The sequence below is a fragment of the Theobroma cacao genome, chromosome 3 (genome assembly GCF_053813885.1).
Source record: "Theobroma cacao isolate CCN51 chromosome 3, ASM5381388v1, whole genome shotgun sequence".
NCBI classification, from domain to species: Eukaryota; Viridiplantae; Streptophyta; class Magnoliopsida; order Malvales; family Malvaceae; genus Theobroma; species Theobroma cacao.
Window position 1 is genome coordinate 2,782,841 of NC_142641.1, and position 26,418 is coordinate 2,809,258.

The following is a 26,418-nucleotide window of genomic DNA, read 5'->3' on the forward strand; positions in this document are numbered from 1 at the left end:
TTGATTTCCCATCTATCTGGTGAAGTAGGGTAAACAGCGGGGTCCTTGAGGATGTTGGACCTCATATCCGTATGGGAAACTTGGCTCGGTCTGCACCCTGATTGGGATCTTGCTGTTTAGTCACGGTTTGGAGATGAAACATGACACAACGCTGCCAGAAAAGAAACTATTCGTTTCTTTTGTTCATGTTTGAGAATCACATGCTACTGGGCGTTGCATAGACCTGATTTTCCATTTGACTTCTTTATTGTTTAAGTGAAATGAAGACAACTTTTGGTTGATCTACTTTGTTTTAATTTTATTAAAAAAGGATGATATCTTTGATATATAAATATAATAAGAATCTCTACAATTATTACCAATTGTTTTTAGACCAAATATTTATATAAAATTTAACATGATATGAGTGCAGACGTTATTTACATTCATTAATTTCTCCGTAAATTCATATCAAATAATAATAATAATAATAATAAACTATGAAAGAAAGCTTGGGGATAAAGCAAAAAGGTGTCTTTATTCAATCCATGCCAAAATTCCATCCTCAGCATATTCCAATATCCTCCTCCTAATTTTCTCAGCAACCATAGACCATTAGGATCTCTAATGAGAATGTTCTTATAGAAACATTGGTCATCTTATCTCTTTGATGGAGTTTTTTTTTATTTTATTTTATTGGTTGGGCCAAATACGTTTTGATGAAGTCAATGTCTACCATATCAAACAATCAAGCAGTGGATATCCTAGAAAGAAGTACACGATTCCTGCATTGAATTTCAGAAGCTGACACTTTATCAATACATTGGGTGGATAAGAGATTTTCAGTTTTCTTAAGCACACCCCCAACTAGTTTTTCACTAGAATCAGAACTACTTTTTGAAAGCACAAGGCACCATCTCAAACATTGCATTATATTTGGGATTAGAGAGATGGAAATGTTCAAAATGGGAGTTATCACAAGCAGTCCAATTCAATGATTCTATTTAACCAATAATATTGTAGGATAGAAGGTGGATGGCATGCCCTCAAAAAACCAAAGTGCAAAGCAAACATCTTGTCAAAAATGTTTCCCAACCAATCCCAAATTGATCTTAACATTAAATTACTAACAACAAACGAGGGACCCTTTGAATAATTTAAGACCCAAATTGGGGCAGTTCAATTTTGTATCAAGTCAATCTAGATATTCAAATGAGCAGGTTCTTCCTAGTCACAAATATACAGATATTGGAGCTGTTTCAATTTAAAATCAGGAAAATGTGTTGGAATTTGATATGAATTATGACAGATTTAACACCATTGATTAGAAGATTTGTATCATATTATTGTTGATTTAAGTATTATATGGACTTATATGCCAAGTGGAAGTGTGTGTGTTTGAAAATTTCTGCCACATTTGAAGAAATAGGGTAGGTGGGTGGCTTATTTCAATTGATGCAAACACTTTATGCCGACGTCTGCTCTTCAATGATTGATTGGTTTTAAATCATGGAGATAATTATTAACTTGGGGTGCTGTTATTTTGGCCTATATCACTTCATTGCAGCATGTACTTACAACAAATAGAGTGGCTTTTCCCCTCATTTCTTAAGGCAGACATCCTAATGACATGAACTTACTTGAATTGTATCTGGAGAAATGATTAGGGTCGAGATGATGGGGTTTAAGACTCAGACAAATTCGTATGAAGAATCAAGTAACCTTGAACATTATGTTGCTTTACCACTTTGATTAGAGTCAGTTCAAATTCTAATATTGACATTAGAGATAAAGTCGGCAAACGAGTTGTTATAAAATCTAAATTATTATGTTCGAATCGAAAATGTTTATTAAATTTTAATCTATTTTTATCGCATGAGTTAAACTAAAGTGAAACAAAAATCGAATTCATCGACGATTGATTTAAAAGTTCTTTGGTTTAAGTAAATTGAGTAGGACCACATAGGTCACTCCACATTTTTGCAGGTCAGAGATGAGAATTCTTCCTACTATAGTACAACCAGAATGAATTTGATTTTTTTTTTTTATAATTAAGAGAGGGAAGATTCGAATTCTGCTCTTTAGGTAAGGAGATCATGTACCAATCAATGAGCCAAATGCTCGGATGCAAGCAGAATGAACTTGATGATGCTTGAATACTTGAATTGCTTTCATTTGCTTCTTTAAATGGTTAGAATGATAAATCATTAGTCTATTGTGAAAGTAAGAGATAACACCGATTTGCTCCAAAGTCCACATATGTATGCCACATTGCCCTAATAATTGCAAGGAAAATCCCAATAGCTTCACCGCCACGTTTATAACTGGAGAATATGGTGAGACACAAAGGGAAAGTATGTTGAAAAATTTGGTTCCTCTTTCTTACCTTAGCTTGAACTTTAACCGAAAGGTAAAAGATCACTGTCAAAAATTGTGATGTCATGGGTGAATGGTGGGAGGAAATGAGGTGAAAAAACTCAATCAAGCCTTTAAATTCAACACCAAAAGGTGAAAAATATGACTTCAAAAAAAGGGATTAGCTACCTAAAAGTTTCCAAATGTTTTAAAGTTACTGACATGGATCAACTGTTCAAGATTAGGCATGACATGGCAGGGAAGAATTGTTCTTGAGTCTTGTTACTTCATAATTTCCCCCCCCCCAAAAAGGGGTATGAGAGCATTCTTGAAATAAAGAATAAATGGTTGCTTCGGTGGTTGAGATGTCAACCCCGGAAAAGTCAATCATAAAGGTAACTTCTCTTTTCTTTCCCATGGGGAGAGGATAACTTGTTGCATTATGTTTTCAAATTCTATATGCCCTTAAATTCTCAAGAAAAGGAAAATAACTTAATATCTGTAATATTTAAAAAAACCTTTAAATTATTTTAAAAAATTTAAATAAATTTTTAGGTTCAATCAAAATTTTATTTTTTATATTTTTAAAATATCATTTGTCATTTTATGTAATATAATGTTGACGTAACATGTTGACATATAATAATAAATGATGACATGATGTGTTAATGTAACATGATGATATAATTATATGATGTTTTTTAACTTTCACGTTAGTGTCACATTAGTATTATGTGGGTATAAAATGATAATGATTTCAACCGAGTCTATTTAATTTAAAATAAAATAAAAATAAAAATTTGATTAAATGTAATAAAAGAATAAGAAATCATTTTAATTTATTGAATATTTTATAAGATTTTTTAAAATTATTATGGGTAAGGAATGGCAATGACGGTTTTTGTTTGTTATCTCTTTCATGGCCATCCATGCTTATGAATTCTATTATGGAAGCCCACAATTTGCTCCCACTGTTCCCATCATTTGCGCCGCGTGTATGAGTTCTTTGGGAGGGTAAATTGTTTTTCTTTGCCTCTGAATGAAGATAATCCTTTTGACAGCTTTCTCATGTTTAAACCTTTGTCCTTGATTCCAGCTATTCAACTTTCTCTTCTTTTATGCAACACTCCAAAGCTTCTCAACAACCTCTCTGCCCATTTTTCTATCATAGTCTTGTGCCTTTGTTTGCCTGTTTTGTGTCTTTTTCTCCGTCAAAACCAGCCAGGTTTTCCTCTGCTTCCTCTGTTTTCCCTGCACAGAATAAAGAACATTCTGTCTCTGATCACTGAATTTTCTCGGAATAATTCATCCATAAATCTTTGCAAAAGCAAAGCTGCTGCTCTTATGTCTTTTATATTCCTCGAAATCCACAGAATTCTAGTCATGCTCCTTTGTTGACTTGTTATGGTTCAACAAATCTTTGTCAATGTTTTAGACTCAAATGTTCTTCTTCGCCCATCTTTTTTTACTTAGACCACTAAGTGTTCCCATTCTTGAATTGCTCCAAGTCCTCCAAAATCCTCTTGACAAGCCCTTTTTTCGCTTATATGTTTTGATTTTTGGGTGAGAAACACACAAGTTGTTGTTGTGATCATGATGTGCTCGGAAACAAGTCCTAGGCTATCATTTTCGCATGATCTAGGCCAAGCAGATGATTTACCCATCGAACTCGATGAATCGAGAAGGGATACAATGCTTTTGGAGACATGTTCTGATTTTGAGTTCAACATCTGCAGCTTTGAGCAGCAATCTTCTCCAGCAGATGAGCTATTTGCAAATGGAATGATACTTCCTGTCAGGCTTCAAGAGAGACAAAGAGTCCAAAAATGCGAACTCCCACCTCCCGTTTCGCTTCCTCCACGTCCGAAACCATCCACAGCTGGGGATTCGAAGAAAGACAGCATGGGGCAGATAAGGCCTGCGAGTTCTGATTCGGAAGAGAAGCCACAGTCCAAGTCCTTTTGGGGTTTCAAGAGAAGTAGCAGTCTCAACCGTGATATTAAAAAGAGCTTAGTTTGCTCGTTACCACTCCTTTCTCGAAGCAATTCAACGGGTTCAGTTCCAAATCCTAAACGCTCTTCGATAAAGGATATTAACAAGCATACTTCACAAAAGCTTTCAATGACAAAGTCATCATCCTCATCATCATCATCATCATCATCATGCTGTTCTAGTTGCAATGCTTATAAGTTTCCGCAGAAGCCTCCTTTGAAGAAAAACCATGGGAATTCTTATGGCAGTGGTGTTCGAATCAGTCCTGTGCTGAATGTGCCACCTCCTTACATCTCTAAAGGAACAGCAAGTCTCTTTGGTTTAGGTTCTTTCTTACGCAATGGCAAAGACAAGAAGAGCAGGAAATGAATTTTCAGTCCACAAATTTCAATCAAGACTATCTGAAATTTTTTTTAGATTGTCTAGATGATGCTGATTCCTTTGCTGATCCAAGTCATGTCAAACAACCTGGAAGATTGTATCAGACTCGACCAGATGGAATCTGAGAGAGATCTTAGTTGTACAGGACAAATACCATAATTCAAAAGAAGAAAGATTTTGGGAAGTATGTTCACGCACATCTCGAAATTGTCACAAGCTTAGGAGACAGAAAAACAGGTACCCTCTTCTCCTATGGCTTGTCAGGATCTTTTTATCTCTGTCTCTTTAGCCCTTAGCTTTACCCATTATTATGTAGATAAAGAGATTTGGTTCTTTATCTTGATGAAAGATTTTCTTTTGTTTTTCCCTTTGAGAGATTAAGGTGAATGCAATGGTTTAAAAGAAAAACAAATCTATAGTTGAATGCTGCCTTTATGTATTTCTTGTTTGTATTAGCTTCAGCTGCACTCGTAATCTAATCATGGGCCATTTCTTTTGTTTGTTGGGAACCCTGTCCCCTGGCCCTCTCTTTGTTTCTGTCCAGCAAATTGGCTTGGCAGATTGTGAGAATGGTGTTAGGCCAGGAACAAAGCATTTTTCACTGTACCCCATCATTCCCATAAAGTAGTGATTTCTTTGCTGGGGGATCAAGATTCAAGCCTCCTTTCCATCAACCAGAATCATAGAATTATTCATCTCTTTGGCAAAAATATTGCTCGGGGTGTTTTCTTCAATGTACAGAAGCTAGAAAGTAATGAGTTGTGACAGAAACAAGCTTGGGAATTTGGACATCAATTACCTGTCTAGTTTCATGGCTTATAAGTAGCATTTGTAGAGAGGCAAAAATGGCAAAAGCTGATTCAAAAACCTTGGAAAGACATCGAATGGTGCCTCCCATTTTGTATCAAAGTAGGCAAAGAGTGTCTTACCTTTTATCTTGTAGATTTTGGAATCCAAATTTGAATATGAAAGTGTGGATTTATTTTAAAAAGTGCTTTTATCATTGGCTAACAGATGTACTTTCAAAATAAATATAGGATCAACTTTTTTTAAAATAAGATAAAATAGTGAAGAGGATCCTTACCCAAGTCACACAATGAGAGATGGTTTTTTACTCATTAATCTCATTTTGTTCATTTCAAGATTTGAATTCGAAACTTTAAAATTTAATTACAATAATATTTTATTAAATTTTTGAAATAAAAAAAGACGTCTTTTATTGTATAATTCAATATCATATGAAATTTTTGTAACACTAATAAATTTTACTTTTGATTACAAGTAAAACCGTTGAAATGTGTTTTTTTTTTTAATTTTATATTAAAATCTAAAAAATTAAAAAAATATTTTAACATGATCAAGAAAGTCAAAAAGGATAATGGAGGATGTCATTGTCAAATATTAGAGGCATTCGTCACATGGAACTTGTGTTGGCATGCTTTGAAGGTGTCTCTGAGCAGTAGCTGAATATTTGCCTCATATCATCATCATTGTATATCTTGTTTCTTTCTGCTCAAGCAATCCCATTATTTATTTCAGCTCTTATTTTTTTTTATTTTTATTTTTATTTTTTTGATTTTCCTCCTTTGTTAGTTTGATAAAAAATAAATAAATTTTTAAGATTTCATATGTTTAGAATTGGAAAATTTTCAAGTAATAAGTTGCACGACTTGCATGAGATGGTAAAAGATTATGTCTATTAGAAAAAAAAAATAAATTTATTTATTAATTATCAAAAATTGTATCTTTTGAAAAGAGACTTATTCATAATCAAAATTAAATAAACCAAAAAGGCATCGAAAAAAGCTTTACATGAAACAAAACACATCAAATTCTTTATAAATTTTTTATAATTCAAACGAAATAATGTTATTTTTTTATGATGAATGCCTGATAAATTAATTTTGTCAATTTAAACATAATTACTGAATTTGATTATATTTTTATTTTCTGGACTTTTTTTATTCTCTCATTAATTAAATGGTGAGACGAATTAAAAAAATTAAATTTATACAATCCGGAGCCTTTCCTTAATATTTTTTATGGTAAAAATGAACCTTGTGGTCCTTGGCTTTGTACCTTAGCATTGAAGTATGGGAAATAATTTTCTGCCGACACAATCTCATCAAGGTACTTACGAAACTATGGCGTATGATATGCCTTTGCTTGGGTTGATAGTAATTGATAGTGGAATCATACCAAGAAGATGAAACAAACATTATTCATAATTGTTGTTGCCTGTGGCTGTCCAAGTTGACCCGCTGAGTCCCTGCAACGAAACGAGGTCAGGGTGTCCTGACCCGAGATGTGTGGCTGGTTCAGGCATGACCAGGGGCCTAGGAGGACCTTGAGGTAAGGTGCCTCCCAGCCAGCCACAAAGCGGGGGATGGGGGGTTCAGTTGAAAGGAAATTACGGTTACATTTGGTACGTTATTAGGAATTGTGATTGTTAAAAATATAACTTTGTAGTATTTGATATGATAAGGAAAAATAATTGATTGTTAAAAATGTGATTGTTTAGAGCATTATATTGTAGTGTTTGGTTTATAATTATTTTTTACTAAAAATATAATATAAATTGATAAAATTACTTATATATATAAAAAACATATAAATTGAATAAATTTATAATTTTTAATATAAAATTTGACTTTTCAACTTTAAGTAATTAAACAAAATAATAACTTTAAAAAAATAACATAATATTTTTTATTAATTATTTAAAAGTTAAAATATATAAAATTACTAAATATTTATTTTTACCTTAAACTTATAAAAATTAAAAATAAAAAACATTATCTAAAAAAATCTATGAATAGATAGAAAATTCTATCAATAGATCAAATAATTTATAGATAAATACCTATTACTAAAAGTTTAAATATAATCTATCAATAAATATTCTCATCTATCGATAGATGTATTATTTTAAACGCTCCTGATGCTTTCTTTATCTCAAACAGTGACACCCAAACACATCATTCTCTCAAATTCTCTTAATCCTTTAATAAATTTTCTCCATTGTAAACCATTTAAATGTTTCTTTCTTAATTTTCAATATCGAAAACATAAATTTTTTTCAAAACACTTATAAATTCTTGAAAATTTAAATTAGAGTTTCATAAAACCTAAAGTCCCAATCTCTTCCATTTTCAAATTTAGTGATGAAATTTGACCTAAATGTGTTAACGATGGGTTACCTTTCCTACGAGCAGTGAGAAGAAGGAGAAAAAGCTACTAAATGTGTTAACGATGGGTTACCTTTCCTACGAGCAGTGAGAAGAAGGAGAAAAAGCTAAGGCAAGAAGGAAGAAAGTGGTGAAGAAGGTAGGAAGGAGAGAAAGGGTCAAGAGGTTGAGTTGGGGAACAAAAATTTTTTTACTTTCCATTTGTTAAGGGAAAGTAACTTTCCCTCCAGGAGAGAAGGGAATGTCATTGCTGAGGGATTACTTTTTCATCCCCAAAACATCAACTAAATACTGTAATGTGATTCTCTACTTTTTAATTATAAAAAATGTCCCTCACTTCTCATCTACCAATCGCCTTCTAAGTAATTCCCTTCAATCTGTCGAAAAGAAACTAAACACGAATTTTCTAGTTCGGGTCATTTTCGCCACTATCGTCAATTTTACTCCCTAGCATTTCGTCTAGAACTGATTCAGCTTTATAGGAACCACGGTCCAATTGCCCCCCCAAAAGAGGAACAATAGGGCACAAGTTGAGACCTAACGACATTGCGAGAAGGTTCCAAAAAATAGGGCGACTAACAATTAGGTGAGATACTGTATTTCCTTTTTATATCTTGTAAGATGGTATAGAGAAGCAAAAATTCTATACAAGTGTAACTTTTCAATGCCCTGTAGGCTGTAGCTTCTACCCGTGTCGAAAACCAAGGGGAAAAAAAGGGCTCTGGCGTGTGTGTAAAGTAACCTAAGCCACCTAGTAAGGCCAAAAAATGAATTGGCTATACAAGTATTTACAAACTAACATCTATACGTTTATCGAAAAACAAAAGAAACCTCTCATTGTTGCGTGGTTGTGCAGTATGTAGCTGCTGTCTCAGTCTTGATCACGCGGGTGTTGTAAGATCCACAATTTCCACACTTGTGATACAACCAATGGAAGCCTGCTGTGCCCTTTCGATCACAATCGTTGCACAGAATATCCTGGATTGCCATATGCACTTGATGTAATAAGCAAATTAAACTAAATTCATAACCTTTCATTTTCCAAATAATGATAAAATTTGACAATATCTAGAAAAAAATCTTTCAACTACTTAAGAAAATTTAATTAAGTTTTTATTTCATTTATTACATTCAATTAATCTTTTATATTTTTATTTTAAACTAAATAAACTCTTATCATTAACAGTTGACAAACTATTACTAATTAAAATACCACTTATCATTTAATGTCAAGTAACACTGATGTAGTATATTAATATTTCATATTGAATGATAACATGACATGCTCATGATCATGTGACATTTTCACCTTCAACATCAATATCATGTTAGTGTCACAAGTGCATAAAATGACAAATGGTGTTATGACTAATAGTAATTAGTCAATCATTAACCATAAAGACTTATTTGACCCCAAATAAAAATATAATGATTTGATTGAACGTAATAAAAGAATAAAGATTTATTTAAATTTTTTAAAAATAATTTAAAAACTTTTTCAAGCATTATACCATAAAATTATAACTGATCAATATAAGTAATGCATGGAATAAGGTGAACGGGTGGGTTTTGCAGAGAAGTCAACTTACACCCTCCACTTTTCCCTTTAAACTTTTTCCATCCATTAATAATTGCAAAAAGGGTTTACAAGCAATTCATCAGACAAGATGAATCCCTGCTCCTCTCTCACCCACCATATCAGATAAAGTTGTCGTTTTAAGAAAGATGGAAATATACCTGACAGCGATCCCTATATTCTTCTGGAAGCTCCTCAGCAGCCAACAATGCGTCAAGCATGCCAAAGTAAACCTGGAAGGTTCACAACAGATAATGATTACATAATTATGCTTCACACAGACAAAACCTGTAGTTCATCATAACAGGACAACCATTCCCCTCATCTGAGGATTGGAGCAAAGGGGGAGAAAGTACAAGGCAGTAAAAAAGGCGAATTAAGGAATTTGGAATTTAGATTTAGCTAACTGCTTTGAGTAGAACTTCAAAAATAATATCATATGATTTGTGATTTTACTCCAATCCATGAGTTCATAGTATCATCTCTAAAATGTGGATCTAATCCACAAGTTTGCACAACCAATCAAGTCCAAATACACTCTTGCAAAGGCTTCTATTCAAATGTAACTTCCTACATTTTCTAGATTTTTTGAATCCCTCATCACTATCTTGCATGGAAAAACATGAAAGAAAAAAAAGGAACCTTTTCTAAGTTGTAGAAAACTAGGTTGCAAGAAAGTTCTCTTACCGCCATATCTCCCATGGATTTGCTGCAAATCGGACAGGTGTAGTGACTGCAAGTATATGCCTAACACATTACAGGATGTGAGGTTATATAATCATTCTCCAAAGTTCCTTCAAAGAATAATTATACATACTGAAACAAGAAACAAAAAAGCATACTGAAATATGAGCACAGTCAAGAGAAGAGACCTGAAAACAAGCTGAATGCATGTAATGACCACAAGGTAGAGCTCTGACTGTTGCACTTGACGTGAACAGAAAATCACAACAGATAGGGCAGTTGGTTTCTAAACCTTTCTCCAGGCACTTGTGGTTCACTAACTTTATCCCGAGGCAACAATTGCATGTCATGCAATGAAAAAAATCAATGCCAAGTCCTCTCCCAACACGGCATAGATTGCAAAATGGACAATGATACACATTCCTGCAGAAAAGTTTAGCATAGATGAAAGATAACCATCATGTCTCCACTAAAATTAAACCATGCAGCTATTCTTTAGCATTTCCGAATTACTGAAGGCAGAAGAGAAATTCATGTTACAAGTGCCAATCATCATTCTAGATACAAGGTCCTAGAAAAAAAAAAAGAACTGTTTTTACTTGCTCTTTATATTCTCCTACTATCAGGTTGTAAGTGCAATGCGAGATCCTTTACATTCTATATGAAGGAGGAAAAAGGAAAGGACAAGAGAGTGGAAGGAAAAAGAAGCAATATAGAACATTTTACTAGTTTGTTGAAGTGAAAATGATGAGGGAAACAGGAAGGAACTTGCATCTTTGCAGACTAACAAAACCAATCATTCACTAAATAGAAGAAAAAACAAGATGAAAAGACTCGAACCACAACAGATTTATTCTTCCATTTTTTCTCAGATATTTTCACTGTTGTATATCTAGCTTAGCTATCTACACCATAAGGAGCAAAACTGGAAAGGACGATGATCAACAATAAGTTGAACACCTCTTATTTTCACTTCTCCTATTTGAATTGTCACAACTAAAGGCCAAAAAGAAATTTGTCCCACCTGAAATGAAACCATAGAAAACAGTCAACATGTCTAAAACTTAAAATTTTTCCACATCCGCCTTTTTTTAATACCCATCAACAATGGAGCCTACTAAACAGACATTTTAATACGTAACTTTCACAAACATTCCTTCCTCATTTTGACTTCTTAAGCTGAGTAAAAGTCAATTTCTGGAAAAGGAAACAGGACAGTGTTGTAATTTAACAGTCAGAAAAAAGGGTGCAAATGCAACCTTGATCTGAATCTAAACAAAGAGTCAAAAAAGATGTAAAGCATAAGATGCAGCAAACAAAAACTAAAATTTAGAGTGTTTATAAAGTACAAACACTAAAAAAGGTCATAAAAAGCACGGTAAAAATATAAGACTTATAAAGATATGAAGTTATTTAAGGTTGTAATGCCACTATAAAGGGACAATCACTGTAGGATTTTTCAATTTATTTGTCATTGGACACACTAGCGTCAATGTCTCGGCTTACATGTATTACGCAACTGAGTACAGCCTGGTTATAGATCATCAAAACAGATATTAAAGATTCCTAAACTCATAACTCCAAGTTTCTAAGAGCTTAACGATGTGATAGGAGAAAGAGTCTGCACATCTCCAAATTGAATAAATGTGGAGGACAACAATTTAATGACGCTTACAGGGAAACCCACTAAAATAATAAAAATTTCACAAATGAAGGCTTAAAGTTCCTGGAACTGACATTCAGAAAATCTTGATGTATCCAAAAGGGCATCATATAAATAATAAAAAAATTAAATTAAATTCAGATGGAGATCATGGTATTGCTGCAAGATGACATTGCCAAGAACAATACCTTTCATCATCAAAAAACTTGCATATGTTACAATAATACTTCGCCATTGGAAGTCCATTGCAGGAAGGTGTAGTGCATATTGGCCCAACAGGCTGTATCTTAAGGCATTGCATGCACATCATCTCTAAGGTTGCTTTCCTGAATTGGAGAAAAAAAAATCACACGCAGGACCGCAACCTCAAATGTAGGAAATAGTACAGGAACTTACCTATCCATTGAGTGATCGCTCACTTCATCATGGCAAAACCTGCAGGTAAACAATTTGCCACAGCAAGCAGCACGGAGTTTGCAGTTCCTTTTGTAGTGTTCGCACCCAAATATCTGTTTCTCTGTATCTCGAAATGATGGAGAGCATCCCAATACATCTTCACTGTTAGAAGTTTCACCGGATGCTGCTTGAGGCAACTTTTGCTGAGCAGCTATCCAACGACTAAAATAAACAATTTCTCGATTTATTATTAAGGACTCGTTAAAAAAAATAAAGAAATAATATTGGACCAAACAAAATAAGAGAAGATAAGAAAAAAAAAATATTATGCTAATTATTATAGGGAATTAAATTAAATAAAGAGGATAATTATCATAAAACTAACCTAGTTAAAAGATTTTGAACAAGATACGCTTTTCTCCTTGGATCAAGGGTTGAGTCCCGATAAACCTTCCTGATCTCTGACTCAAGCTCATTTTGATTCATTCGAAAAATATCTTTCCACCCAGGCTTAAACATTTGATCACTTTGGTCCAAGCTCTCTTGAAAATCATTCTCTAGAGCAGAATATAGGAGAAATAAATTAAAATGTTCCACAGAACAAAGTACATAATACCACAAGCATACCATTACCAAATACCTTTAAGAGAAATGCCAGTTTCTGACATTTCATTCTGCAAGGATGATTGTGAAGGTTCTTTCCAGCATTCATTAAGCCACTCATTGAACATTGTGTTTTTGGTTGCTTGCTTCCACGTGTCCATCATTTTATTTTGCTCATCCTGAGTTAAGGCTGAAGTTACCCATGGCAGCATTGACTGAAGCACTTCAGCACCTGTGGTTCCAATTATTCGGCCAACTAGTTTGTCTTGCTCCTCCACAGAGAAATATCTACCAAATAATGGCCAAAGCTCAAGTTCTTCCCTGAAAATGTGATGATCCAGGGTAACTCTGATGGATTTGCACATCCCCTGTAGCTTAGTAGCCAGCTCGTTATATTTCCTCAAAAGATCACCATCATAGGCACCATAAAGTTCGGTGCCATTATCAGTTAAATTTTCTGGGACATGACCTCTGGTCAAGCTTTCTTTAAGGTGTGAAAGCTCAGAAAGAACACTGTTAATGTCCGCAAATAATTTTTCCTCCTGCTTATGGTCTAGTGTGTATGAGTGACTGACATTATGAAGTGTCTCTTTAGACTCCAATGCTGGAAAAACAATATCATCCTCAGCATTACTATGAGCTCTGTACAAACCCCATAATAGATGAAATCTGCCAATAAACTGCCGAAGGAATGTCTCGTCACAATCACTGAGCTTTCCAGATTCAACATCCAGATATTCCAAGTCTTTGCTGATAGCTTTATGAAATTTGAATATAGTATCAATTGGCCGTTCTGCTGAGTCAATGTCAGACAAGTTATTATCTGATTCCCAGACAAAAAGACTGGAATTAAGAGATGGAGCAGAGGAGCTAAAAGATAAAGATCGCAGAGACTTGGCTGTTGAAAGAGAACTCAACCCCAGATTATTACATTTTACTCCTAAACCAGGAACATAGCAAGACCTCTCATTACAAGATGGCTTGTGGCCATCTACAGTATCTGACTGGTCAGAAGCATTGCCATTTTTGAATGATTCTGAAGTGTGCTTTTTGACTGGCCTTTTGACTTCATCTCCATGAATTGATAAACAGGTTTCTTTCATGCACAGGGCAGAGGTACATGCACAGCATGATCGAACAAAATCTTCCTCAATGTCAGTGAACCTTTTAACACAGCAACCATTCCCATGTGGTGACAAACACATGCCTTGATTACGACCCTTGCACGCCCAACCAGAATAAAGTGTCATCAGAGCAGTATCTGTTGCTGGAGCTGAATTGAAGAAATACAAACGTGTTAGAAATGGTACATTCAGTAGTAAAAACTTTATTTATATTTTCCATAAAGTGAGTAACTGACTACAAGGGAATGGGTATATAGACCTGCCAACTGCATGTTTTTCAGGAAATTCTGGGCTTCATTGTCAGTTAATGACCCAACTAGCCACGGCAAGACACGCTCAATCAATCTCAAGGGCATCACACACAAGCTTTGATACAAAAGTTCGCGCTGCCTTTTGAAGCTAAAGTTCTTTCTCACAATCGGAAGAACCTAGAAGTGAACAATGGCTTAGCAGAAACATTCACATATTGTAAGAGCATGTTTGGTAACATAAATTTCTAGTCATGCACAAAGTGATATAATCAACCACAGCAAGAGGAAACATAGAGCTTTAGTTCCAACTTCTGTACTTAAAACAGAACATAGGATATTAAATCATTAAATAATATACTAGAGCACTTTCAAATATGTAAGGTATGCAGGCATGTATGTTTTTATGTGTCTGTATTTAGTGATGTATACATCTATATAAACTGGGTCAGTTCAGGAATGCGAAGACTTAATGCCTAAAACCAGAGAACCTACCAAACATCCCCCAAAAAAAAGCTCACCTGAACTTCCTCATTGTGGAAATGCGTCCTTATAGTTTCCATTATTTGATCAGCATGTTCACATAACTTGGAGTAAAATTCAGCAGCTGAAGTAGAAACTGCTCCTGCATTTTGAATACTTTCAATCAAACACCTAAACTCATTGAATTGGCTTTCTTCTTCAGCATGCTCCTGGGAGAAAGACAGTTCTCCATCAACTGCAGGGAATATGACCTTGTCCTCGGCAATACTGCATAATAGCAGCAACTCCAATCATCAGTTTTTGTGCTTGAAATATAAACATGCAAATATACAGAAAAAGTAGGGTCTTTTGACAATGAGAAGGTGATGAAATCAAAATATCCACATCAGCTCTCAGTTGAAGATTTTAAAATTCATAAGCCAGCTTCTCCTCTGATTAACAACCATAATATCAGAAGAATGACTCACTTTTCAGAAAGAGCAATAGAGGGTAGACAAAGATGAAAAATCTTCCGTTTTTTTTGGTCCACCCTTATTCTTGAAACATGAAGAAGAGCAACTTGATAACCAGAATTTGGCAATTCAGAGTGCTAACAGTGAGAATGGAGCCAGTATGAATGGTGCCATGACTTACAGGTTTTTCTTTCAAGATGCTTCTATTTAGAGATGGTGAAACAACATGCCCTGACAGGTTCCACCCTTCCCTGACAATAATTTTTTATTTGAAAAAATGGGGGTTGAAGCAATGCAGGGAGGGTTTTTTAAATAAAAAACTGAAACCAAAGGTGAACAGGTTTAGATTGTCCTGCCCTGGGTATATATACAATTGATATTTATATTAATCTTTACCTAATATTATGTAAATATAATATTAATATATATATTTTTAATAAAAGTGTGAAAAATTATTTGAATAATAAAATTTATATTTAAAAAATAATTTTTTATTTACATGATAAATGTTTTTTATGATTTAATATAATAAATAAAAGGTAATAACAATTTTCAGGACATGTCTGCAGGTGATAAACTTCTCAGGGGGCAGAGGTAGTGAAATTTAGATCCAATATATTATATTGAGGTAGAATCAACAAGTAAAGAGAAGAAAAGCCTCAAAAAAAAGGGGGAAATACCTGTGAAAGATGCAAACCTCGGCAACAAATTGCAATCTTTCATTAAAGACTGATAGATTACTGAAGTCCCCAGAAAGTTGAATCTTCCTAGCCTCCTCAGCTATCTCATTCAACTCTCTTTTAATAGCATTATGCCAAAGCAATATTTCGTTCATTGGATGTGTCCCATCTGTCTCTGAAACATTGTTGCTAGGCTCCAAATATTTTCTTTTCCCAGTCTTGGATGACTCGCAAGGGCACGTCATGCTGCTCAATGACTGACTTATGCCATCAGTAGAATTTAGATGACATTTTCCTGATATGTCAGCACCATTTCTCCCTTCCATCCAGGTGAAGATAACCTTCAAAAAGTAAAAGTGGTAATCAGCTATAGGCACACAACAATACTGTCAAACATAAATCAAAGGGCAGAATGGCAAAAGGGATCTTACCTGCTGCAGAAGCTTTTCTTCTGGAACTATCTTGCTTAAGCACTTCTTCATATCCTGATATTCATCAGGTGAAAAAAAAGATGAAAGCCATGGAAGGAACTCTGCCATCATATTCACAGGAATGCTGCATAAGAACTGCCAGACTAGAGATGCTTGCTCTTCAAGTGAGAACTTTTCAATAAGCAAGGGAAAAACCTGTTATATTCAAAGAGAATACCATGTGATCAGAAAATACAGCCCTACTTTGGCACATGTCGTCTACTGGATTGATGGATTAAAGCATTGAAGAGAGAAGACCTCTTCAGTCATGTTGAATGAATAGCTTTAGGTGATAAAGGAAAGGCAATTGGCAAGGATCAGGTACGTTTTAATTTTCACATTTTACTTCGCAAAATGAAAGATATCTAAATTATAATCTCAAATTGGCAGCTTCTTCACAAAGATGCAGACAGAAGAAATTTAACATGTCAAAAACAATAGTGCAGCTGAGTATGCAGTAAATTCCTGATAAAATTGGAGATGAAAAGGGTAAAGGCATGAGGCTGAATAATTCTTGACCAAAATATAGATCTTCTATAATTGTATCTTTGTCCTTCAATTCCCTTCTCATTTCCAATTAAATCCCTTGATTCCTTTTCTGGAATCAACCATGTTTCTGATCAATTTCAAAAATTGATGTTTCTATATCTTATTTGCAAATCATATTATGTAATGTCACACATACAAGAGCTTTGAAGGTGTGTCAGAGCCGTGTCGTCAGTGAACACCTATTTTACACAGCTGCCATCATAGTAAACTCCATTATGGACATTGTACATTTGTCTACCAACAATAGACATCAATGAACCACAGGAAAGGCTAGTAATCAACGTTATCAAACATCCCTACTCAGGCTCTTCATTTCTTGCCAGTGTGTCCATGTCAGACATATATCAGACATCTTGAAGAGGAAACATTTATGAAGATACAACTCTCCAATTATAAGGAAAAAATTATGAAGGATTAAACGTATTTGCTTCAGATGCATATCCATGACAGAAATTTGTACCAGAGTCCCAGCAACATAGGTCTCATCCTTTTTTTTAATACAATATAAGCACATATGGCCATCTATTGATCCTAAAAGGACAAGTAACTTGTGCACACATAAAATCAATATAGCCTATCCAACTGGCACGAATTTCCTGGATATTCAATGATATATATGCCTCAGTTCCAGTATTCAAGGGAGGACAAAAATAAAATAATACATTCATTTAATATTATGCAGTGCTGCTAAGGCACAGTACCAGACAATAAAAGCACCTCGGACCCTTTTGTGTAAGGTGCATTTAATCAGGTTCACGCCTGGTGCGCCTAGGCGCATTTTTTGTAAGGCGGTAGGCGCAAAAAAAGCCCGCCTCATTGAAGTTCCTTTCATTCCGCTTATTTTTAAATTTTTATCATTAGCTGTACCTTTAATAGTAAAAGAAAGGGAAAATATCAACTCTCTAATTGTCAATGTTTGAGTATTCAACAACAAACTTGGGACCATAAGGAAATCATGCAAATTAGCCAAAAAAAGAAAAAGGAAATTTTGCATGTTTTCTAGGATCAAAATGGACCAGTCTTTAGGGTTTATTATCAGAATTATATATTTCAAGCTTATTTTATATATATCCACACACACACACACACACATTTACATCTTGTGTCTTACTTCACCTGGGAAAGCACTTTTTTGCACCTTGCACCTCAGCAATACAAGGGTTATAGTGCCTAGAGTGCACATTGTGCTCTTGACAACACTGGTATAATGTGAATTCTTTATATAAACAAGAAAAGTATCTTCCAATACATTTGTTGAATCAAGCATCAAGTGACGAATAATTTGAATATCTATCAATAGAACATGGCAAACAACCCTTATTGATATTAAATGATGTAAAATACCAGCAAAATACAGAAATTGAGAGGAACAATAATGTTGTTTATACAAGAAAGGAGCATTCACACCCAAATTCAAAGAAACCTGCATCAGTTCATAGAAAATTGACTGTTACTCGGACTCAGGGGTGAGTGTCGGATATGGGTAAGGGTTTGACACAAGTACATTCAATTTTTTCTTTTCAGATTTTCTTTATTTGGAGGGTGAGACCTCCATACTCATATTCAACTTATATGTGTCGGACACAGGTACTTCAAGGAAAATGAAGAGTCGGAGCAACATAGGAAATAAATGAAATGTTTGAGAGTATATGTGAGAATTTTATACTGTATTCACTGTGTCAACTAACAGATGCTAACCTAGTAGGTTAAAAACAACTATTGCTGACAGAACTTTTATGAAGCAAATGAAAAGCAGTTTTCAGGTAGGAAAAAAGACAAATAGGAAAGCAACATGAAATGAGCTCGTACCTGCTCCTCTTCTTTGGCCATGTGCTGGCTAATTGACGTCTGAAGGGCCCCAGTACAAGAAGCTAATTCCCTCGGGAAGCTCTCATCATCTTGCATATAAGAATTTAAAAGCTCAAATAGATGATCAAAAAGATTGCTTTCACCCTTGTGTTCAAGGGAGTACGTTTTTGCCACATTTTTTACACGTATATCTAGAGCTGGAAAAATAACCTGCATTGCAAATCGTGATACTGTCAGAACTTCAGGCACAGCAAAAAAAAAAGAAGGTTTGGGAACAAAGATATGTCACTAAACATAGCTCGCACAAATCAAAATTGAATTCGTAGAAATTCAGCAGACAATTGATGGTATCATACAATTGTGTTCATGCAGATTGCCTGATAAACTCAGGGAGCATCTTGCCATTTTTCTAAAAAACACAAAGTAAGCATTGTTACCATTAAGCTCAGAAACTTCTAATTGTCACCCCACCCAAAAAAAATTCCAAAGATAGGGGCAATAAAATTTCTGATAAACCAGACATTAGCATTTCTCCTCAGTAATAGATGCACACTCGTCTAATCATAATGCAAACATTAGTTAAAATCATACAAATACTTTTCTACTACAAAATAAACCCTAGGACAAGAAAGGCAAAGTATTCTATCACTATAATCAAACATATCTAACCAATGCAGGAAAATTGAAACAAATTGTCTGTTACTAACTTCCAAAATGAGAAACCCTTAATAGGAAAACAGGTAACATTTCCAAAACTGTAGCGCCCTTCTAGAAGAAAAGGAGGCAATTGCACCTTGTTTTTGAAATAAATTGAAAATTACAATCTTATCTCTGTCTGTTTGACTCAGAGCACTATATAGTGGAACGTTTAGCACTTCAATAGATGACCATAATTTCAACAAAACAATGTTTTCAATTTTCAAAAAACAAAATTTCAGCATTCTTCACTGAAGTTATTAAAATTAAAACGAAAAAGGAAAAAGAATTAGACATCACTCTTAGGCAAAAGTGCAAAAGAGTATTTCAGTAAAATTTTCCCTTAATTTATTGATATAGACACTCTTTCTGATGTGAAGTGGAAGCACTTGATGGGAAGTTAGGGAAACATACGGCATAAAAGGATAATAAAAAATAGAAAAATTCATAAGAATAAATGATTGCGCAAAAACACAACCAACCGACAGTCAAAATGCATATAAATAAAACACAGCTCAATATCAATCAAAGCATGATCTTTTTCCTTTTTAACTTCCAAAGGGCAAAAACAACAACCAAACGATACATTCATTATTCCTAGCATTAAGGTCTCACGTACAAGCTATGTGGTACTCACCTTCATTGTCAGAAAAAGAAGGAAAGACAGAATTGATGAAAGCAAAAGAAAAAAAATGACTGAAATGCCATCAATGCCATCAATGCACTCCAATTTGAAACAAACAAAAAATTAAATCCATTAATCACAATTAAAAGAAAATCAATCCCTTCCTCACTTTCACTAAGCAAGCGAACAAGAAATTAACTCAGAAAAAATAAAATAATTTTAAAATAAATCTTGAAGTGAAACTGTGTACAAACAGGAACTCGTGCAAATACATATAATCATTCGCGTATAAATAAAAATTCGAAGGATTAAAAACACTATTCCAAATTCACTAAATTCAAAAATGAAAAGAAAATCAAATTGATCAAAATTCGAAAACTCTCTCAGCGAAAAATCAGAGCATTCAAAAATCGTAACAAAATGAAGAAGAAAAAAATCGAATACCTCATCTTCGGCAATGGAGTGGTGCTTATAAATCGATCTGAGGAAACCGTACCGTTGAAACAGTGACTGAATATCGACGCTGTTCCCTGTAGCAAACGCCATAGCTAATCGGTGTAGCGCATCGAGCTCGTTCCGCACGGCCTTATGGAACAACAAGAACATCAGAATCGGAGACTTCTCTTCACTCTCCTCCGACAAACCTCCGAACGACGCCGTTTGAACCGTGCTCGGCGACACCACCACCGCCTCCTCTCTGCGCTGCAATTCCGGTAACGGAATCGCCATTTCAAAACTCTCAGCTCTGACGACTTTTTTTCCTCTATGATTTCCTTTTTTTCTCCGTTATAGAATTGTCTTCTCTTTTGGCGTTCTTCTTTTTATATTTATCTTTTTGTCTTCTTTGTATTTTACTGTCCGTTGGTTGAGATGTTCAACGGAAGAGAAAGGGGGAAGGCTTGGCTTGAGGCTGGGTGTTACATGTTTGAGACTGGGGTGTGATAAGAATGTGGGGGAATGTGGTGGGATTTTATAGTCCGCTTGCTGCCACGTGGCATCATTGCCACGTTGGATGCTTATGCAAGGTTTGTACAGGTCACCTGAGTTTTTGCTACGTGGCATGTGATGGGAGGCCCGATGAGGGGACCAATAGGCTTCAATATTGTTTTTTCGTTTTTTCTTTGTTTGTTTTGTATGTTCTGGAAGCAAAAGGTTTTGTCTTGTTAGTGTGAGACCACTTGAGGAGGATAAGGAGTGAATAGTAGAAAAAGTCTTTCCAAAATACAAAGCTGTAGAATAATGAGTGGAATCAAGTTTTTTCCAAAATCATTTTGATTTAGGACTCGATTCGGTTCGGTTTGATTTTGATTTAATCTGATTAAATTTTTTTATATTAAATTAAATTATTTAATTTTTTAATGAAAAAACTAAATTTAATAAATTTGGATCTACTGGGTTATTCTATTTTTTATAAGTAAAATTTTTTAATTTCATAATGTTGTATTTGAGGTTATTATTTATTTAAATTTAAAACAAATGTCATTCTTTATTTTATAAATATAAAAATTAATTTATTTTGAAAAAATTTTTGAACTTAAATGAATAAATATACATCACTATATTCCAAATCCAATGTGTTAAAAATTACATTTGGAGTAATTTAATACATGTAAAAACAACATTTGATAATTAATGTGTAACCTTCCCGCTTAAAAAGGCAAGTTCGAATTCTTCTTCTTTTAGAATAAAAAAAATACGATAAAAAAACTTTCACCGTTAAGAAAACCAAATATGTAAACTTGGTTTAATTTAATTACTAATTAACCAAATTGATTATAGCCCTTGTCAAAGAATCCAAATCCAAGTTTGTTCCAACAAGGGTATTATTTATTGACTTTGTTTAAAAAAATATTATTTTCCTCCTAATGTTTTGATAGCTTATCCAACATATAGGGATAATATATTGAAATTGAATATTCTAAAAAGGCAACTCGTGGTATTATCTTAGTTTAGGGTGAAAGTAAGTATAAAATTAAATTGTATGACTTTTCTACGTATAAAATTAAATTGTATGACTTTTCTACGTATAAAATTAAATTGTATGACTTTATTTCTCTTATAATCTCTTCATGAAATTTAGTGCCACTCGGAAATGAAGATGGCAAAGAAAAGAAGATAACTATCAAAGTTTTGAAATTAAATCAACGTTATTGAAAACCATGATCTTGAATTTTCTAGTTGTCAATTGTCGATTTTTCTGGCATATTTTATCTTAAAGGGTACTATAATATGAACTAGGGAAATGAAAATGATATATCTAGCATTCTCATCCTCACAAAGTAACAAATAATTTAATGGACTTTTCTGAATAAATTTGTCTAGAGTGGTCACCAAATTATTGCCATTTGTGCCAATTTAATTGGTTGGTTCCTAGATATTGTTTTTTGAGTGCAAAGTTTACGGTAGTGGTAAGAGACTAAAATTTATGTGCCAAAACACATAAGAGATTAGGATTTGATAGAAATTAAAATGGTTAAGGTGGGAGAATTAAGTTTTGGTCCTAAAACTTATCGTATTTTGGCAATTAAGTCCTAAACCTTTTAAGATTACCAATTGTGTTAACTTCATTTACAAAATTTTATGCTGTTAATCCTTCCATCAATGTTAGTCAATTGTCTATAAATGGTGATGTGGCATTTTTTTTATCTATATCTTTGACAACTGCAATCATCTTTTTTAATCCATTTGGCATTTTTAATTCTTTCCTTTAAATTTATTTTCTTTTTTGATTTGAAATATTGCTTGGACTATACTATTAATCGACTAAACTTGAGCCATTTTTATTTAAGTGGCTCATTTGTAACACTTATCAAACTAATAATAGTTTCAATGTAATTATCTTTTCATTTAAGGTAAATCATTTATACGATCATTTAACTTTTCAAGAGTTTTTGTTTTGATATTTATCCAAAAGTAAATTAACTTTAGTTAAATGATGTATGTATGTCGATTCATCTATCACATGGTATTATCCACATCAACTAGTTTTGTCACATAGACAATATCACGTAGTAGATAAGTTGACATTAACATACCATATGACTAAGATTAGGTAATATGTCAAAATTGCACTTAAATCTCTAAATTTCCATAACTCATCCCATACTCGAAACTTATTTTCAAGACCTTTCGTGTGCCGTGATCCCCACGGTGTCGTAACCCTCATCGTGCTGTGATCGCCATCGTGCCATACCCTTGCCATCGTTGCCAATTGTTTCGTCCGTCACTACCAACATTCATTTTAGTCATTGTCAATAGATGCCTTAAGTTCTTAATTTTATTATTTTCAATGTAAATGATGAAGTATTCTTTCTGGGGTTTTAATGGTTATGTGTTGATGGCTTGAAGTGAATTTTAGAATAACAACTAGGTTTATTTGCTATATCAAGTTTTGATTTTGATTATGCTCAAATTAAAAAATTTTTAAACTAATCAAAGAAAATTTAAATAAATTTTTATTTTTTTATTATATTCAATCAAGTCTTTATATTTTTATTTTAGATCAAATAAACCCTTATTATTAATAGTGAATTAATTATCAATAGTTAAAATGTCATTTGTTATTTTATAGTCATATGACGTTGATTTAGATGGTGAAAAATGTTACATAATTATGTTATCATGTCATATCATCATCCATTATTATATATGAGCATACCACATCTGCACCACGTGATATTTTGATTAAATTAACCATTAGTTATAAAGACTTATTTGATTCAAAATAAAAATATTTATTTCAAAATACAAATATAAAAAATTAATTGAATACAATAAAAAAACAAAAATATATTTAAAATTTTTTAAATAATTTGTGAATTTTTTAAAAAATATTATACCTTATTTATAGATAAAAAGAGACGGGGTGGATGACCAATTGATTTTGTTCTTGGATCTTGAATAACCTGCATAGCAATTGCTGAACAAGAATAGTTAATGACAAAATCATAAATTGGTTGACCGGTAGATGACTAAATCATGAGTAGATGGATCAAGTTGGGAAGTAGCAAAGCAATAAGTGAGGAGCTAAGCTACTGCTGACAAAAAACAAGTTTGACTATGCCAGAAAGCATGAAAGGAAACAATTTTTTTATTCAATTTTTTGCCTCTTCTTTTTGGTTTAAAACAGGGTTGTGTGCCTCTATATATAATAGTAATTGGATTGGGGAATTGCTTCGAGCTATGAGATTGTTAAGTAACAATGGGAGCTCACCACATAGAAAAGATAGTGCTAACTTGCCCTTCTCATGCAGCCATGCATATATTAATAAAACTTCTCAAAATATTGAGTTATGTAACACTTAATGCATGTTTGGTTGGGAATATGGTTAAGCTATTCCCTTTTTATTTCTTAAAAAATTTTCTCCCCTCAGATAGTATGTTTTTGAAAGAATAACCATTCTAAAGAAATGATTATTTCTCAAAACTTGGCAAAAGTTTGGAATTGTTATTCCACACCAATAAAAATAGAGTCCAAATATTTTGGATTAAAATTTCCTAACTTACTTTAAAAAATTATGAACTTAAACTTATAAAATTAATATTTTAAATTAAAAATTAAAAAATTATTAATATTTTAATATTTTTATTATAATATATTTAAATTATAAAATAAAATATTAATATTTTAAAATATTAATTTTTAAATTATTAATTGAAAATATAAATTAAAAAATGAAAAATGCAAATAGAGAAAAAATAAACCTTACTATAATAAAAAGTTTAAGTTTTTAATTATATATTATAAAATATTTTGAATTTAAAAATTAATTAAAAGTATTAATATTTTAATCATAATAATATTTAAATTATTATAAATAAAATATTAATATTTCAATTACCAATTATTAATATTTTAAATCAATTATAAATAATTAATATTTTAAAAAATAAAATAAAAATAAATAATCATAATAATATTTAAATTATAAATAAAATATTATTACTTTATACTTTTAATGATTAAATTATAAATAAATTATAAATATTTAAAAAATAAAATTAATTAAAAATAAATAATCATAATAATATTTAAATTATAAATAAAATATAAATTATTAATACTTAAAGAATAAAATAAAAATAAATAATCATAATAATATTTAAATTATAAAAAAATTACTATTTTATAACATTAATGATTAAATTATAAATAAAATATTAATATTTAAAAAATAAAATAAAAAAATATATAATAAAAGATATTTTTAATTTTTCATCTTCTATTCTTTTCTTATTTCAAAGTTATTTTTATCAATCAAATACTGCAATAAATCATAATAACTATTCTTACTTCATTTTATTTATTGTACCAAATTATGTAATAACTAATTTATTTTTATTTTATTATATTTTTATCAAATATCTATTGTATTCTATTTCTGTCTATTCCACAAATCAAAAGTATAATAAAATTTTTATTGAAGACCAAAAGTGCTTATTTAACTCTTTAAAATAATACTAATAAATAATCTTACTTTGGTTTGTTTAAGTAGGACCTGTAATCTTTTGCCACCTCGATTTACACGTCAAAATATCATACATGTCATTGTACGATTAACCAATAAAACAAAATCAGCCATGTGGGTCCCATCATTAATTATAATTTTGGGCTATTTGAGATTTTTTTTTGTTGAAATTAGGCTATTTGAGACTTAAAGGCATAAGTCATATAAAATCAAGTTTGTGAGGTTTCTCATCAAAATTAATTTTAAAAATAATAAATAATAAATTGATACAGTTCAATGAGAAAATCAGTGATGTGGGAAAAATTTATTACAAATATAATCTATTACATAAAATTTGATTAATATTTATGGAACGATGAAAACTCTATCATAATTTTTAATAAAAAGTATCAAAACTTATTTCAAAATTTTTAAATTTTGTACATTTGATTTATATAAAAATATCTTTCAATTTATCAATTTGAACTTTAGTTGTTATTTAATGGGTTTTAATAAAAAATTTCATAAACTTGATTAAGGAATTTCACATAATTAGTCTTTCTTGCTCCTAGACTTGTGTGTTTGATTTTTAATTATTTTTATAAACATAAAAAAAACTAAAGCTTTGATTATATGGAAAGAGTGAAATTAATCCCTCCAAATTAAATGTGAACTTTGTCTAGGTTTGTGTTAGTTTTTCTCTTTATTATATAGTTGTTTGATTAGCTCATTAATTAAGAGATAAAATCAATAACAAAATATAGAATTAATTGAGGATGTACCTTTGATTTATGTAGATATAAAGAAATCAAAAGAATAGAACATATTGGAACTTAATTTACCAAAATAATTCTAATTACTCAAAATACAAGTTTTATTAACATAAAAAGGAAAAAAAAAAATTAATGTCATTATCTCCTTTATTATTATCATTTTAATAAAGTTTATATATATATAATACTATAGAAAAAAAAAAAGGAGTGAATGTCATAATCGTGATTTGAATGAAGGAAGAGAG

The 26,418-nt window shown here is 32.2% G+C and overlaps 2 protein-coding genes across 2 annotated transcripts; one reads left to right on the forward strand and one right to left on the reverse strand.

Annotated features, from left to right (window-relative positions):
* The first annotated feature begins 3,244 nt into the window (after positions 1–3,244).
* LOC18604146 (uncharacterized) lies at positions 3,245–5,698 on the forward strand. Its single transcript, XM_007036494.3, has 2 exons — positions 3,245–4,944; positions 5,252–5,698. Exon 1 carries the CDS (start codon positions 3,928–3,930, stop codon positions 4,693–4,695), a length of 768 nt encoding a protein of 255 aa, XP_007036556.3. The 5' UTR covers positions 3,245–3,927; the 3' UTR covers positions 4,696–4,944; positions 5,252–5,698.
* Positions 5,699–8,477: 2,779 nt separating this feature from the next.
* Positions 8,478–20,893, reverse strand: BTS (zinc finger protein-like protein). The gene is made up of 14 exons (XM_007036495.3): positions 20,398–20,893; positions 18,633–18,842; positions 16,236–16,430; positions 15,805–16,145; positions 14,711–14,939; positions 14,201–14,369; positions 12,855–14,090; positions 12,600–12,771; positions 12,215–12,436; positions 12,007–12,144; positions 10,344–10,578; positions 10,159–10,218; positions 9,633–9,704; positions 8,478–8,873 (listed from the first exon to the last, which is right to left on the reverse strand). Exons 1-14 carry the CDS (start codon positions 20,680–20,682, stop codon positions 8,730–8,732), a joined length of 3,708 nt encoding a protein of 1,235 aa, XP_007036557.2. The 5' UTR covers positions 20,683–20,893; the 3' UTR covers positions 8,478–8,729.
* Between the last annotated feature and the right edge of the window lie 5,525 nt (positions 20,894–26,418).